Source organism: Gigantopelta aegis, chromosome 12 (assembly GCF_016097555.1).
Source record: "Gigantopelta aegis isolate Gae_Host chromosome 12, Gae_host_genome, whole genome shotgun sequence".
NCBI classification, from domain to species: Eukaryota; Metazoa; Mollusca; class Gastropoda; order Neomphalida; family Peltospiridae; genus Gigantopelta; species Gigantopelta aegis.
In genome coordinates, this window is record NC_054710.1 from 30,332,370 (window position 1) to 30,348,709 (window position 16,340).

General features: G+C 39.5%; 1 protein-coding gene across 1 annotated transcript; it reads right to left on the minus strand.

The window, feature by feature from the left end:
* Positions 1-3,283: 3,283 nt before the first annotated feature.
* Positions 3,284-4,894, minus strand: LOC121385965 (kelch-like protein 6). Its single transcript, XM_041516759.1, has one exon. It carries the CDS (start codon positions 4,892-4,894, stop codon positions 3,284-3,286), a length of 1,611 nt encoding a protein of 536 aa, XP_041372693.1.
* Positions 4,895-16,340: the final 11,446 nt, after the last annotated feature.

Below are 16,340 nucleotides of genomic sequence, written 5' to 3' on the forward strand. Positions count from 1 at the left end.
AACATCGTATATGATGACACACAATTTATAAACATTACACGTGAGACACTTAATATATACACGGTGTAACACACAGTAACATCATACATGATGACACATACTTTATAAACATTACACGTGAGACCCTTAATATATACACAGTGTAACACATGGTATATTCATATATGATGACACATACTTTATAAACATTACACGAGAGACCCCTAATATATACAAGGTGTACACACGGTAACATCGTATATGATGACACACACTTTATAACATTACACGTGAGACCCTTAATATATACACGGTGTAACACATGGTAACATCATATATGATGACACACACTTTATAAACATTACACGTGAGACCCTTAATATATACACGGTGTAACACATGGTAACATCATATATGATGACACACACTTTATAAACATTACATGTGAGACCCTTAATATATACACGGTGTAACACATGGTCACATCATATATGATGACACACACTTTATAAACATTACACGTGAGACCCTTAATATATACACGGTGTAACACACAGTAACATCATACATGATGACACATACTTTATAAACATTATACGTGAGACACTTAATATATACACGGCGTAACACATGGTAACATCATATATGATGACACATACTTTATAAACATTACACGTGAGACAATTAATATATGCACGGTGTAACAAATGGTAACATCATATATGATGGCACACACTTTATACACATTACCTGTGATAACCTTAATATATACACGGTGTAACACATGGTAACATTATATATGATGACAGATTTTTTTCTGTGTTTTGTTTTTTTTTTTCTTTTTTCTTAGATGACGAGATGAATGATGAAGCCGTAGTATTTCCATTTCGGTATGGGACTACTTGACAGGTCCGTGCTCCACGCTTGCTGTCAGTTGAGCTGTCTTGGTATCACCCGAGCCCGGGGTACACGGAACCTGCAGTGCATGCCGGATAATCATCCCCCATGTGTGGTTATACACTCGGGAGACACACCCATAATCGCACCCGTGAAGTGGGTGAAACTCGGTGTATGTGGCCTTATACCTCCCCATTGAGCCTAGCAGTGCACTCACTTTGGGTTGGAGCCGGTACTGGCATGAAAAATCCCCCATTGCCTCAGGTGGGATTCGAACCCAGTACCTACCAGCTAAATGTCCGATGACATACCAGTACTCCACCGATAACACACACTTTATAAACATTACACGTGAGACCCTTAATATATACACGGTGTAACACATGGTAACATCATATATGATGACACATACTTTATAAACATTACACGTGAGACCCTTAATATATACACGGTGTAACACATGGTAACATCATATATGATGATACATATTTTATTAACATTACTCGTGAGACCCTTATATCATACGTCTTACAACGAAAGTCCCGAACGACTTTATCATCTCCTCCAGGGTGGGGGTGGGAGCTAAGAGAGCGGAGACTGACGTTTGACTTCATCTCTAATCACACACGGAATACGTTTTCGGTCTTTAGGTATCTTTTTAAAAGATCTGTGAGACTAATGGACCGTAAGGGTGTCTAAAAGCAACGAGTGCTGTATGCCAGGCTCTCAGTGTTTACATTCAAACACCAAACCTAGCTTCAAAATACATTTTGAAATATAACAGATATACGGCGTGTGTGCTTGCAGTTGACTTATAATCTCAACGAATAGATGCTTAATGGCTCCCATTTTTTAAGTGTGGTAGGATTGTTTTTGCCTGAATTAAACAAAAATGTCTGAATCTGGATAGCAACATTGATTTATATAAGCATTACTACCAAACAGCTATATAGGGATGCAAACGAATCACTACGCATTGTTCCATGGATTACAACTTCTTTTGAGGTAGAATGATAAAATACATGGTAGAATTGTATCACGTTACCAGAGGGCAATTCCATTGTGATGGACGTACGCAGTGAATGACTAAAATATTAAATAACCAAGAAGTAAATAAAAATCAGAAAACCTAATCAGGTCATGAAAGGAAGGCCTGTACACCGCCAAACATGACCAAAGTGTGAGACATGTTATTTATAGTAGTTCATGCATACCTGCTTAATTAAATGAAATTATAAACATAATAAGAATATTGCTGTTACTTCACAAATGAAAGTTGAATGGTTTATAAAGAAAAATTTCACGACATTGGAAATTCTGCACATTAATAATTTTCTCTGTTAACATTATTGGCTTTTTGTTGTTGTTGTCAATGTTGATGCTGTTTGCTTGTTTGTTTGTTGTTGTTGTTGTTGTTTGTTTTTTGTTGGGGTTTTTACTGGGTTTGTTGGTCAATATACAAACAGGGGGGGGGGGGGGGGGGGGGGGGGGGGGCGGACGAGTATATTTCTTTATGAATTATTTCATAGTGGACCATTGTTAATATTTAACCGACACGACCTGTCACATCACTCGATCCACGTCCATGCGAAACATCATTTTCATTGTAACTGTTAATTTTTAAAAAAGGGGGAAAATACACCCACATGAAAATGTTCCATAGAAATATTCAGTCAGTCAAGATCTTACATAATCAACAAAAATACATTAAAAATACGTCAAACACTGAATTTGCACGTGTGTGAATTCACGAAGCGCACATACCAAATAAACAAAGTAATGTACGACCCTATGTTTAGGCTGGTGTTCGCAAAATCGGCAAATGTGAAATAAAGTTGATTTTGGCGAATATATTTTAGTAAACCACCAGAAAGATAATTCGAGAAATAAATCAATACATTTCTTTAAGGAGACTTAAATTTGTCACATTTTGCTTGGTTAACTTAAACCACAATTTCTGACCAAATTCATCAAATTGATAGTAATATTTTGAGTAGATATTACTGGGACATACCCTAGTTTTTAAACACGGACACATATTTTTGACTATTATAACAATTTTTGATAACTTAAATCATACTTTACTTAGATTTTATTGTTTAAATTATCAATTTCCGTACATTCGAAGTGTTTTTGGTCATCCTGGTGTTTTTAATATCACAAAATATTAGAAGGTATTTCACCATTTCAAAGTCACAGACTCATGTTTCACTCAATTATAACTTTATCCAAATGTGTTACATGTTTGTAGATTAACTAAACTTAATGTTATTTTTTACGGGTTGAAACTAGGGTATGTTCCTTTAAATGTAAATAACCTAATGAAAAAACAAACACAGTTGGTCAATCAGATTACATCGACAAATGATGTTATGCCCCAGAACAATCTCAACCTAAAATATAATGATCATATTTTATGATACACTGGCAGAACACCAAACACAGTACCACTTCTCGGTGATTCTGGGAAAGTTACATTTTCTTCTTTTCTTTCAGCCAGGTTGTATTTTCTAATTTTACAGTTAGAGTCCACACCACTGAAGGACAATAGACTTCCGTTGTGCCATAATATGCCAAAACGATATCCAAACGATTCCCATTTTGCTGTTGACCTGGCTTGGATCTCAATTTCGTCACCACTGTCAATGACCTGAACATGCATCACATTTCCATCATAGTCCAGTAGATATAAATCCGGTAAGTGGATAGAACCTCTGAGAACCACTGATCTGTATGGTAAATGGAAGCTAAGGTCAGAGACACAACGAGTTTCTGTATTGAAACACTGGATAACATCTAATCCACTGTCTCCACTCCCTCCGCCCATCACCAGAATGTTTTGTCCAACTGTAGCAGCGAATCCAAGCTCTCTTTTTATTTTCAAATCTCCAACAATCTGCCATCGTGTGTCACTCTCGCTCATCTCTTCAATCATGTTGCTGTTCTCGCCACCAATTGTATACACTTTAGAATTAGCTGTGGCCATGCAGTGATAATAACGTTGTTCTTCGAGATGTGGGCCAGTTTCCCATTCTCTCATACAGACGTCGTAAATGAGTGTACATTTTCTTCTAGTCTTACCACCAGTGATGTAGATCTTGTTACCTAGGCTTGCTGCTGAATACCTCCATCCAGGATCTACTGGAGCAGCTGGAACGTCTTCCCATGTCTCTTCTGATGTAAAACAAGACAGAAGTGACGATTTATTGTAGTGCAACACAAAAAGATTTCCACGTCTATAACGAAATCTGCTCTTAGAACCTGTTATCAGATCTTGTAACTGTGTTGCATCCGTAATCATTTGCTGAACCGAACTATTTTCTAGAATGAATTTTGAAAATACCACATTCTTAACGAGGAGTTTTAAATCAATAAGTTCGATCCTGATCTTTTCAAAGATATGTTGTACATCACCTGTGTCCGGGTTATTTGTTTCAAGCCACTTCATGACACCTTTCATAATTACGTCTTCTGTACATTTCACGTCATCCTTAGACAATATTTCTAAGAGTTCTGTCTTTGACAAATGAACAATGTTTTCTGTTTCAACAAAGTCGGTCAAGTTTTCTGTCAGATAAGAGACTGCTCTGTTGGACAAATCAGGAACATTGTAGTGGTTCATAAGTCTCCACCAGTGTAGACAGTTATCAGTCTTGAGCACGAGACCTTCCTTAAGGTAACGATGACACAGATCTTTGACGTCATCAAGCTGCATCATCTCGCTTGCATCTAAAATCGGGATGCAGTTGTCTTCGTTTACAAGATCCACTGAACACAAAGACATCTTCAGAATATCCCGGAACACTGACACCGAGACAGTAGGCAGATTTAAGACGCCCGTCCGACTCTCTGTCATGTCTGATGTTAACATTGCCCTGAAGTAAGATGACATCGCGGCCAGGACCAAGCGGTTTGCACTCGTTGTTCCATTCTCACAGACAATGTCAAGGTCATTGAACGTACCTTTGACCATCTCTTCGTGGATGCTGTGGAGAATTTTGTTTTTAGTACGATCCATTATTTGAGAACTTATGATCTGAAACAGATCAAATATTATAGTAATGTACCTAATTTTACTGACACAATTTGAATTCATTTCGACGACAGATGTATCGTACTAAAATGATACATGTGCGGGTCCTATACTGAACATATAGCATACGACATTACACTCTTAAATCATTTCAGTTAATTTCCCGTGATATATTATGAACAACGTTCTGTCATACACAGTATAAACTAGTTTTATTCTACAATATGACTTAGGGGCAATTCCCGAATGTTGTAAAAACAAGGTACATTATTTCACGTCTGTCGGTTACTTAAAGTATTATTTTGATTTGTTCCTAAAAGTACTTCATTTAACCATCTACATAACCACCATACCCCACATATTATTAATGTTTTGTAACAATAACTGAATTATGACGGTGATCCGTCAATCAGAAGAAACAATAACTGCGTGTAGAGAATTATCTTTTGACGTATTAATTAATTTGAATCACGTGACAGGCTTATCCCGAATAACCACATAGTCAAAACGATTTGCAAATTTGGTGTAAAGAGAACGTCCTATGCGAAGTTGGGTAAACCGAAACAAAAACAATGAAGACAAGTTGGTAAAAAAAAAAAAACAAAAAAACGTGTACTAACTGATAATAAGCGTATACATGTGTCTGTTTAGTAACAGCGAAATCACGACTAGCTAGGCCTTTATATGTATAGGAAAATATAACGTTAGCAAATCCTCAAATTCGTGAAGAAAAAAACCCAGAAATATTCTGGAAAAATCAGCTGGCCTGAAACAATTTCACTATGTATTTTCATCATTCTACCCACAATATTAGTTGAAATTAGCTAGGCGTCTACATGATATTGTATAGATAAATATATCGTTAGCAAACCTCAAATTCGGGCAAAAACAATAGAAATATTTGGGCAAAATCAGCTGGCCTGAAACAATTTCACCATGTATGTGCATCATTCTACAATATTAGTTGTAATCCTGATTAGGTCCGTAGTGATTCGTTTGCAATCCTGTATACTAGTAATGACAATATGAATAAATGAGCTACTCTTTTCTGTATGTGTGTGTGTGTGTGTGTGTGTGTGTGTGTGTGTGTGTGTGTGTGTACGTTTTCCATATGAATAGCGTAATATTGCCCCTGTGGTACTCCCCAAAAACAAATATTTTAGGGTAGGGTCAGGAAAAGGGTGGTAATACTCAAAAGCTAACACTATTCCAATGCTGTCACCTATTTTCCAACCCTAGATATGCATACCTTCCTAAGCATTACTATGAGCCTTATTCCCCACAATGATACCGAGAAACCCTATTGGCTCGTGAACTAGTTCTAGACTGTGGCATGAGATGTTTCTATGTGTGGGTTTAAGTAGCGCTTGCACGAAAATATATATTTAATAAAAATAAAAATTAATCGGTGGTTGAGGGTCGATCCATAAAACCACCCCTCTGTACGCGACCCTGTTGTATGCAGCTCATGTTTCAGATTTTTAAATAACTACTGCGCGATACCATTACGACTACTGGGAAATCAATACGTGTACTGTACCCCGTAGTCTGACCTCAACAATTATTTATATGAACTGGTAGTTTTTATATAAAACCAAGGAGGAGCGATCCATAAAACCACCCCTCTGTACACGAACCTGTTGTATGCACCTCATGTTTCAGATTTTAAAATAACTACTGCGCGATACCATTACGACTACTGGGAAATCAATACGTGTACTGTACCCCGTGGTCCGACCTCCACAATTATTTATATGAACTGGTAGTTTTTATATAAAACCAAGGAGGAGCGATCCATAAAACCACCCCTCTGTACACGAGTCAGTTGTATGCAGCTCATGTTTCAGATTTTAAAATAACTACTGTGCGATACCATTACGACTACTGAAAATCAATACGTGTACTGTACCCCGTAGTCTGACCTCAACAATTATGTATATGAACTGGTAGTTTTTATATAAGACCAAGGAGGAGCGATCCATAAAAGCACTCCTCTGTATACGAGCCTGTTGTATGCAGCTCATGTTTCAGATTTTAAAATAACTACTGTGCGATACCATTACGACTACTGGGAAATCAATACGTGTACTGTACCCCGTAGTCTGACCTCAACGATTACTTATATGAACTGGTAGTTTTTATATAAAACCAAGGAGGAGCGATCCATAAAAGCACCTTTCTGTTCACAAGTCTGTTGTATGCAGCTCACGTTTCAGATTTTAAAATAACTACTGTGCGCTATCATTACGACTATTGGAAAATAAATACGTGTACTGTACCCCGTGTGGCCTGACCTCCACAGTTATTTGACATGAACTGGTACTATATATAAAATCAACGAATTAATCGCTAGCAGAACGAAGCGACAGAACACAAGAAACAGACTGGACAACTGATGACATGATTAGTTTGAAAAAAAGTGAACATACCTTCGAATTCGTCCTGCGTCAAAATGTCCGACCTACGTGTGAATTACTTCCTTGTAGTTTTATATGACGTGTCTTTTTCCAGTAAGAGTAAGTGTCAGCTTCAACTGCGGTCTAAGCGAGACAACTCCAGTTTAGCTGTAAACTAACTCGAGTTATTTGCCGTCAAAGAGCAAGATGTACATTTTAAGTTATAGGAAGAAAATGGTCTATTTAACAACACACTCAAAACATTCATTTAATTTACTGTTATATGGCTGTCACGGAGATTCTATAATACCCGTAACTTAATAAAACACGATTATCAAAATATCTCTCCTAACTGTATATCTATTAGATCTCTCAGTAATAGGCGGTTAAACCCTAGTATGGCTCGTCTAGGTATGATCAGAGATACGATCTTATATAAAGTATATATTATTATAGCACGTTTAGCTCACTAGAAACACAACTAAACACAATACACTTTGGAATCTGTATTAACCTACGCTGACAAATGTACAGCCGTAGTAGTTAATTAATAACAACAATAATAAAAACCCAGAACTGATCACTTAATTAGTTAATCTCTAGGTGTCTAGTTACACAATATGCGAATCACTTCACCGTGACACAACACCCACACGTGTGATAATTGAGAAACGCTTCCAGGAGAAGTTAATTAATAAAGGAATTACAACACCATTCCTAACTGGTTAATTTTTAATTAACCCTTACTACTCGTTCAGTAACGTGTGATAATTTAGAAACGCTTCCAGGGGAACTTAATTAATAAAGGAATTACAGCTCTATTCCTAACTGGTTAATTTTTTATTAACCCTTAACTACTCATTCAGTAACCTTGTAACACAAAATTAATACTGGTACCTATCACAATAAAGACAATAACCTACAGTTTACCTAGGTCTTCTAGGATGACTGGCTAAGCTTTATATTACCAAATACTCATATAATGTTAGAACAAAAAGTCTACGATTTACTTCGTCAGATGACCGAAGACACTGTCTAAAGAATATTGGTATAATACAGTATTAAAATATTTAAAGTCACATCAATCACATCAAGGTTATACACAGAGCAGAAATAAAATATTTACCAGTCCAAACGGACAACGTTCCCGGGAAGCCTTCCTTTTCTGGTTCTCCCTGATACCTCTAAAACACTAGCTATTTATTATAAATCAGAATATTGCCTGGGGGTACAAGGCGGTACCTCCCCCTATCATCTGCTATTTCCACCGCGACCAAACGGTATTATTTCTCTCTGATCGTCAGACTTACTGACGCCAACGTCGCCAAATCACGGTTGTAAAAACCGCACTCGCAGAGGTATTACGTAACTACTCACCACATGGCCTCCACAGCTGGACTAAGTGCATATTGGAATGCCCGATCGCGCGAAGTATTACGTAACAAGTTGCCCACCTGGACTACGTGCAATGAACTGCACACGGCCCTCTAACACCATTAAAATCGCCACAGGCGAAACAAATTTAAGCGCATGTTCCGTCACACACCCCCACCTCAAAAAGGATATTTCCTCTACTCTAGGAATAGGGAAATATACTACATTAAAACAGAAAGGTGCGTTAACCGACGCATACGGGCATTTATAACACATGTAATAATAAGGTGACTACCAGTAATCACACTGAGTCTCTGAGTCCCTGGTATACAAATAAAATATATAAAAACAAAACAGAAATCAAGAATGTCAACACATTATCATAACGTTCAACTTCGGGACAGGGCATCAGCGATTACATTGGATGTGCCCTTGATATGTCCAATGGTAATTGGGTATTCTTGCAGAAGAAGACTCCATCTCAAAACTCTCTGGTTGGAGGCTTTCATTAGGGTGGTCTAGTCCGTCTTCGTCTTCTTGGAACAGCACAGCTCCAGCACCCACGTCACTGGCACCCACAGCTAGCTTGAACGGCATTCGGTAGTCTGGTGCTGCCATCACGGGAGACGAGTAGCGCCTCTGCTTGAGACGGTTGAATGACTTCTCGCATTCACCTGACCACTGGGACGTCGTTTCTTTCTTTTTCAGTGTCGCACGTTTTCCAGGTTTTCTCCGATAGGCATGCTGTCGAATCGGTGTAGCGTTGGGTTCCAAGCGCACATCCTGGCTTAAGGTATTGGTAACCGTTGGAAGGTTCTGACAAATGGAAACATTGTCTTGTTTCAACGTAGTCAACTTTGCTCGCTGGGGGTTCAAGTCTTCTAGAATCTGGCCGTTGGCCAACTTGACCTCTGCAGTCTTGACGTCATCACAGGAAATTGAGTGTCTCTCAATTTGGACCGGTCTCTCTGGAACTATCGGCAGTCTGTCAAAATAACCTTTTAGCAAATTGATGTGACAATACCTACTTTTCCTAACCCTATCAGGAGTGTTTATCACATACCCTGTCTCATTAACCCGTTTGTGCACAACATAGGGCCCGAAATACCTGTTCTGCACAGAACCCCGTTTAATGGGAAGGTAAAGCAGCACCTTATCCCCTGGTTTAAATTCCCGACTCTTAGCCTTCCTATCAAACACTGATTTTATTTTGCTCTGAGCATGGCTCAGTTGCTTCCTAGCTAGTTCGGTCGCCGGCAACCTCACATCTCTAGCTCTCTTATTTATTAATACTCCCTTGTCCACAGTTAACAAGGTAGTGCGAGCTGCCAACAAATTTGGATGAGCCCCCTGCTCTAGAATTAACTCTTGTCTATTACAAGGTAAATCCCCTCTATCAAAGACAACTGGTTCAATTCCCCTCTGCGGGAGATCAACAGGTTCCACCACATTTAATTTGTCAGTAGACTTATCTACCATTTTACTGATAACCTCATCCACTCCAATTTCATGGCTCACACACGTATCAGACAAATCACAAATATCCTCTAGGTCCCGTGCTAACCTACTGGCCATAGCCCTAGTCTTTACACACGCAGGATAACTAATCTCATCAACCTCACACTCTTTTATGTTATGGGTAAAGGGCTGTCTTTCATTAACAATTGGTCACGTTTCGGCTGACAACACTGACTAGTCAAATCATTACCCAACAAAACTCCTATGTTTTCAACAGGCAAGTCCTTCACAACACCCATAACGACTGGTCCCGTCACAAACTTCGAACACAAGAAAACCTTTTGTAACCGGACAACCATTTTTTCTCCAGTAACTGAGCTTAAAGCCAAACGTCGTCCTGTATCGGAATTTTCAATACCAGCTAAACACTTTTGCGTTATCAGACTCTGACTACACCCGGTATCTCTATTGATTGATATTGCCTTAGGACAAACCATACCAGTGGACACATACGGGTTTACTTTCTCTGCCATGGGACTAACCATTAACTCTCTTGCTAACGGAGCTGACCTCACTAAACCGACCACTTGCGCATTATCGCGTTTCCTTTTAAAACAGTCCCCGATAAGATGGTTATCCTTTTTACAGTAACTGCAATGTGGACGAAAAGTTCGTGCATTGGCTGATAATGCAGGTCTATCCTTACTTTGCCTACCAGGTGCATTCCTTGCCTGACTAGCTGACCAACTAGATGACTCTCCCCGATAGTTACTTTCCCGGGAAAAACCTGGCTGAAATTTCTTCTTATCACCCTGTTGTAAAGAGGTACCCGGTACTGCCTGAGCTTTGTGTATTAACACGTAATCATCTGCCACTATGCCTGCCTCCTCTATCTTTTTGACATCACGATCCTCTAAATGAATACGTAAGCTAACTGGTAATCCATTTTTAATGTCCTGTAAGATCAACAACTCCCGTAACTCGGTATATGACTCTACCTGATGAGAAACAACCCATTTGTCAAACATCCCTGCCTTCTTAGCCACAAGCTCACTATAAGACTGACCCTGCGTTTTTCTCAACTCGCTATACCGTAAACGATAATCCTCAGGACGTAATTCATATGCCCTCAACACTGCCGCCTTAACTAGGTCGTACTGACTTGCTCGCTCATCACTCATTGAATTATAAGCTACAGTAGCCTTCCCCTTAAACTTAGACACGGCTAACAATGTCCACTTAGACTGCGGCCAATTTAGCTGCTTAGCAGCCCGTTCAAAAAGTTGGAAAAACATATCTACCTCCTGGTCATCAAATACAGGCACTGATCTATAAGCCTCCGACATGTTAAACCCATTTCCGGCTTCTCGTCTGACTTCTTCAGTATTCAACTTTAACTCATGTTCCACTTTTAATTTTTCTAACTGGAATTCTCTATCCCTATGTCTATCTTCTCTATCCCTCTCTCCCTCTCTCTCTCTCTCTCTCTCTCTCTCTCTCTCTCTCTCTCTCTCTCTCTCTCTCTCTCTCTCTCTCTCTCTCTCTCTCTCTCTCTCTCTCTCTCTCTCTCTCTCTCTCTCTCTCTCTCTCTCTCTCTCTCTCTCTCTCTCTCTCTCTCTCTCTCTCTCTCTCTCTCTCTCTCTCTCTCTCTCTCTCTCTCTCTCTCTCTCTCTCTCTCTATCTCTCTCTCTCTATCTTCTCTATCCCTATCTCTATCTTCTCTCTCCCTATCACTATCTTCTCTCTCCCTCTCTTCTCTTTCTCTCTCCCTCTCTCTCTATCTAATGCACGTTCTTCTCTTTCTCTCTCTTTCTCTTCTCTTTCGTACTCAAGCTTTTATAAAGCTAATTGTTGTTCCACACTTAACTCATTTATCTCTATCTCTGGAACAATCTCACTGTCTTCCATAACAGGCCTATCACCAAAAACTTCCTTTAGCTGATGTTAAATCAATTTCTCGCTCACCCGCGATTTCAACTAACTCGGCCTTACGTGCTCGCTTAATCTCCACTACACTGAGCGTAGGCTTATCCAGCAAATTCTTATCCATGTTTAGATATGACGCACTTATTATTAATTTATTTTCTAGTGAACAACGTTACTACTTCTAGTAAATTTGTAAAAATAATTTATAAAGCCCCCATTTACAAACAATACTTTTTTTTAAATATGCGTGTCCCGTTTCAGATCCGGGACGAGCGCCCCAATTTTCTACTCCTGTCACGGGGATTCTATAATACCCGTAACTGAATAAAACACAATTATCAAAATATCTCTCCTAACTGTATATCTATTAGATCTCTCTGTAACAGGCGGTTAAACCCTAGTATGGCTCGTCTAGGCATGATCAGAGATACGATCTTAAATAAAGTATATATTATTATAGCACGTTTAGCTCACTAGAAACACAACAAAACACAATACACTTTGGAATCTGTATTAACCTACGCTGACAAATGTACAGCCGTAGTAGTTAATTAATAACAACAATAATAAAAACCCAGAACTGATCACTTAATTAGTTAATCTCTAGGTGTCTAGTTACACAATATGCGAATCACTTCACCGTGACACAACACCCACACGTGTGATAATTGAGAAACGCTTCCAGGAGAAGTTAATTAATAAAGGAATTACAACACCATTCCTAACTGGTTAATTTTTAATTAACCCTTACTACTCGTTCAGTAACGTGTGATAATTTAGAAACGCTTCCAGGGGAACTTAATTAATAAAGGAATTACAGCTCTATTCCTAACTGGTTAATTTTTTATTAACCCTTAACTACTCATTCAGTAACCTTGTAACACAAAATTAATACTGGTACCTATCACAATAAAGACAATAACCTACAGTTTACCTAGGTCTTCTAGGATGACTGGCTAAGCTTTATATTACCAAATACTCATATAATGTTAGAACAAAAAGTCTACGATTTACTTCGTCAGATGACCGAAGACACTGTCTAAAGAATATTGGTATAATACAGTATTAAAATATTTAAAGTCACATCAATCACATCAAGGTTATACACAGAGCAGAAATAAAATATTTACCAGTCCAAACGGACAACGTTCCCGGGAAGCCTTCCTTTTCTGGTTCTCCCTGATACCTCTAAAACACTAGCTATTTATTATAAATCAGAATATTGCCTGGGGGTACAAGGCAGTACCTCCCCCTATCATCTGATATTTCCACCGCGACCAAGCGGTATTATTTCTCTCTGATCGTCAGACTTACTGACGCCAACGTCGCCAAATCACGGTTGTAAAAACCGCACTCGCAGAGGTATTACATAACTACTCGCCACATGGCCTCCACAGCTGGACTAAGTGCATATTGGAATGCCCGATCGCGCGAAGTATTACGTAACAAGTTGCCCACCTGGGCTACGTGCAATGAACTGCACACGGCCCTCTAACACCATTAAAATCGCCACAGGCGAAACAAGTTTAAGAGCATGTTCCGTCACAATGGCGTCGGACATATGGTTAAGGACTACACAGATATCGAGAGAGGAAACCCGCTGTTGTCACTTCATGGGCTACTGTTTTTGATTAGCAGCAAGGGATCGTTTATATGCACCATCCCATAGACAGGTTAGTACACCACAGCCTTTGATGTACCAGTCGTAGTGCACTGGCTGAAACGAGCAATACCCCAATGGGACCGCCTACGGAGATCGATCCCAAACCGACCGTGCATCAAGCGAGGGTTTTACTACTGGGCTGCGTCTTGCCCCGCAGTTATAGGGATAAACCCATATAGACATGATCGAAAGAACGGTATCGGGAGAGGGGTGGGCACAATCGCCGCTGAGGGGCCCACATTTTTATCTTTATTTTAATTTTATACAGAATGTACTTCATTTATCCATCTATATTACCACCATACCCCATTTATTATTAATGTTTTGTAACAACAACTGAATTATGACGGTGATCCGTCAATCAGAAGAAACAATAACTGCGTGTAGAGAATTCTCGTTTGACGTATTATTTAATTTGAATCACGTGACAAGGCTTATCCCGAATAACCACATAGTCAAAACGATTTGCTACATTATTTACATTTATTTATATAGAATATGACAAAGTAAAAACCCGTCCTTAACTGTGATGACCCACCCCACGCAGTGGTACTGGATGTAATAAAATTGATAAATCTTTCTTTTCGAAGTAATAAACATTGTTTGTCACCAGTGACTGGACTGGTGGTGGTAACTGCGTATAACAAACACTGTTTGTCACCAGTGACTGGACTAGTGGTGGTAACTGCGGACAACAAACACTGTTTCTCACCAGTGACTGGACAGGTGGTGGTAACTGCGTACAACAAACACTGTTTCTCACCAGTGACTGGACTGGTGGTGGTAACTGCGTGTAACAAACACTGTTTGTCACCAGTGACTGGACTGGTGGTGGTAACTGCGTATAACAAACACTGTTTCTCACCAATGACTGGACTGGTGGTGGTAACTGCAGACAACAAACACTGTTTGTCACAAGTGACTGGACTGGTGATGGTAACTTCGGACAACAAACACTGTTTGTCACCAGTGTCTGGACTGGTGGTGGTAACTGCGGACAACAAACACTGTTTGTCACCAGTTTCTGGACTGGTGGTGGTAACTGTTCTCTCAAAATTTCATTTTGAACTTTTATAAAACCTGGTGTTACTTCGCTTCGTGCTGAGGTCCGTATGGACTTGGGGGCAAGGCCGCCCCCCCCCCCCCCCACACGCCCCCACTCAACTTGAGGAAGAACATGTACGGTTTGTTTGCCCTACTCTATATAAATAAAGATAAAAATGCGCCTTTTGGCTCCATCCCCACTACTGACCATCTTCTTCACTAGAGATTACACACACACACACACACACACACACACACACACACACACACACACACACACACACACATCCAAACATACACACACATACACACACACACAAACACATCGAAACATATACACACACATATGCGCATACACCTACATACAACACACACACACACACACACACACACTCACACACACACACACACACTCACACACTCACTCACACACACACGCACACACACACACACATATGCAAACATCCAAATATATATACACACACGCGCGTGCACTCCTATATACAAACCCCTGCGTGTGCTGTATCCTCACCGTGGTGCAGGGGTGTAACATTCTCTTTGAGAATGGCCAATACAGCACACATTGAAGTTTAGAGTAAAATTCGGTGTCCGTAAAATTCTATGATATTTGTATTTGTATTTTTGCACAGTTCTTTACACTGTTTTTGTTTAAACCTTGAATTTTTATATTGATGTTGATCATCACTTTATTTATTTGCATTACCATAGTTTGACACCCAATAGCCGATGTATTTTTCGTGCTGGGGTGTCGTTAAACATTCATTCATTCATTCATTCCTATATACAAACATATATACACAAACACATACAAACACACAAACACACACACATACACACACACACACATACACACATACACACACACACACACACACACACAAACACACACACAAACACACACACACACACACACAAACACACACACACAAACACACACACACACACACACACACACATAAACACACACATAAACACACACACAATTCTGGCGTACATAACCACGCACACACACACCACCTACAGAGAGACAAAGACAGAGAGACAAAGACAGAGAGACAAAGACAGAGAGACATGCATCATACATATACACAAACAGATTTAGGCAGGAGTCTGTACGTGTGATAAGAGACAAAGAGAGAGAAAATGAATGAATCAATGTTTGTCGACACTCCAGCACGAAAAATACATTGGCTATTGGGTGTCAATCCATGGTAAATGCAAACAGAAAGTAATGAACAACATCAATATATAAATTCAACAGTTAAATAAAATAAAAAACAGTGTAAAGAACTGTGCAAAAAACACAAATTTAAACAAGATACAATTTAGTTTTACGAGAGAGAGAGAGAGAGAGAGAGAGAGAGAGAGAGAGAGGGGGGGGGCAGAGAGAGAGAGAGAGAGAGGGAGAGAGAGAGAGGGGCAGAGAGAGACAGAGAGGGGGGACAGAGATGTAGACAGAGAGGGGAAGACAGGTAGACGAAGAGAGAAACAAAGAAGGAGCGTGAGTTAGAGGACATTGAAACAGAAAGTGAATGAGCGTGAGATAGGG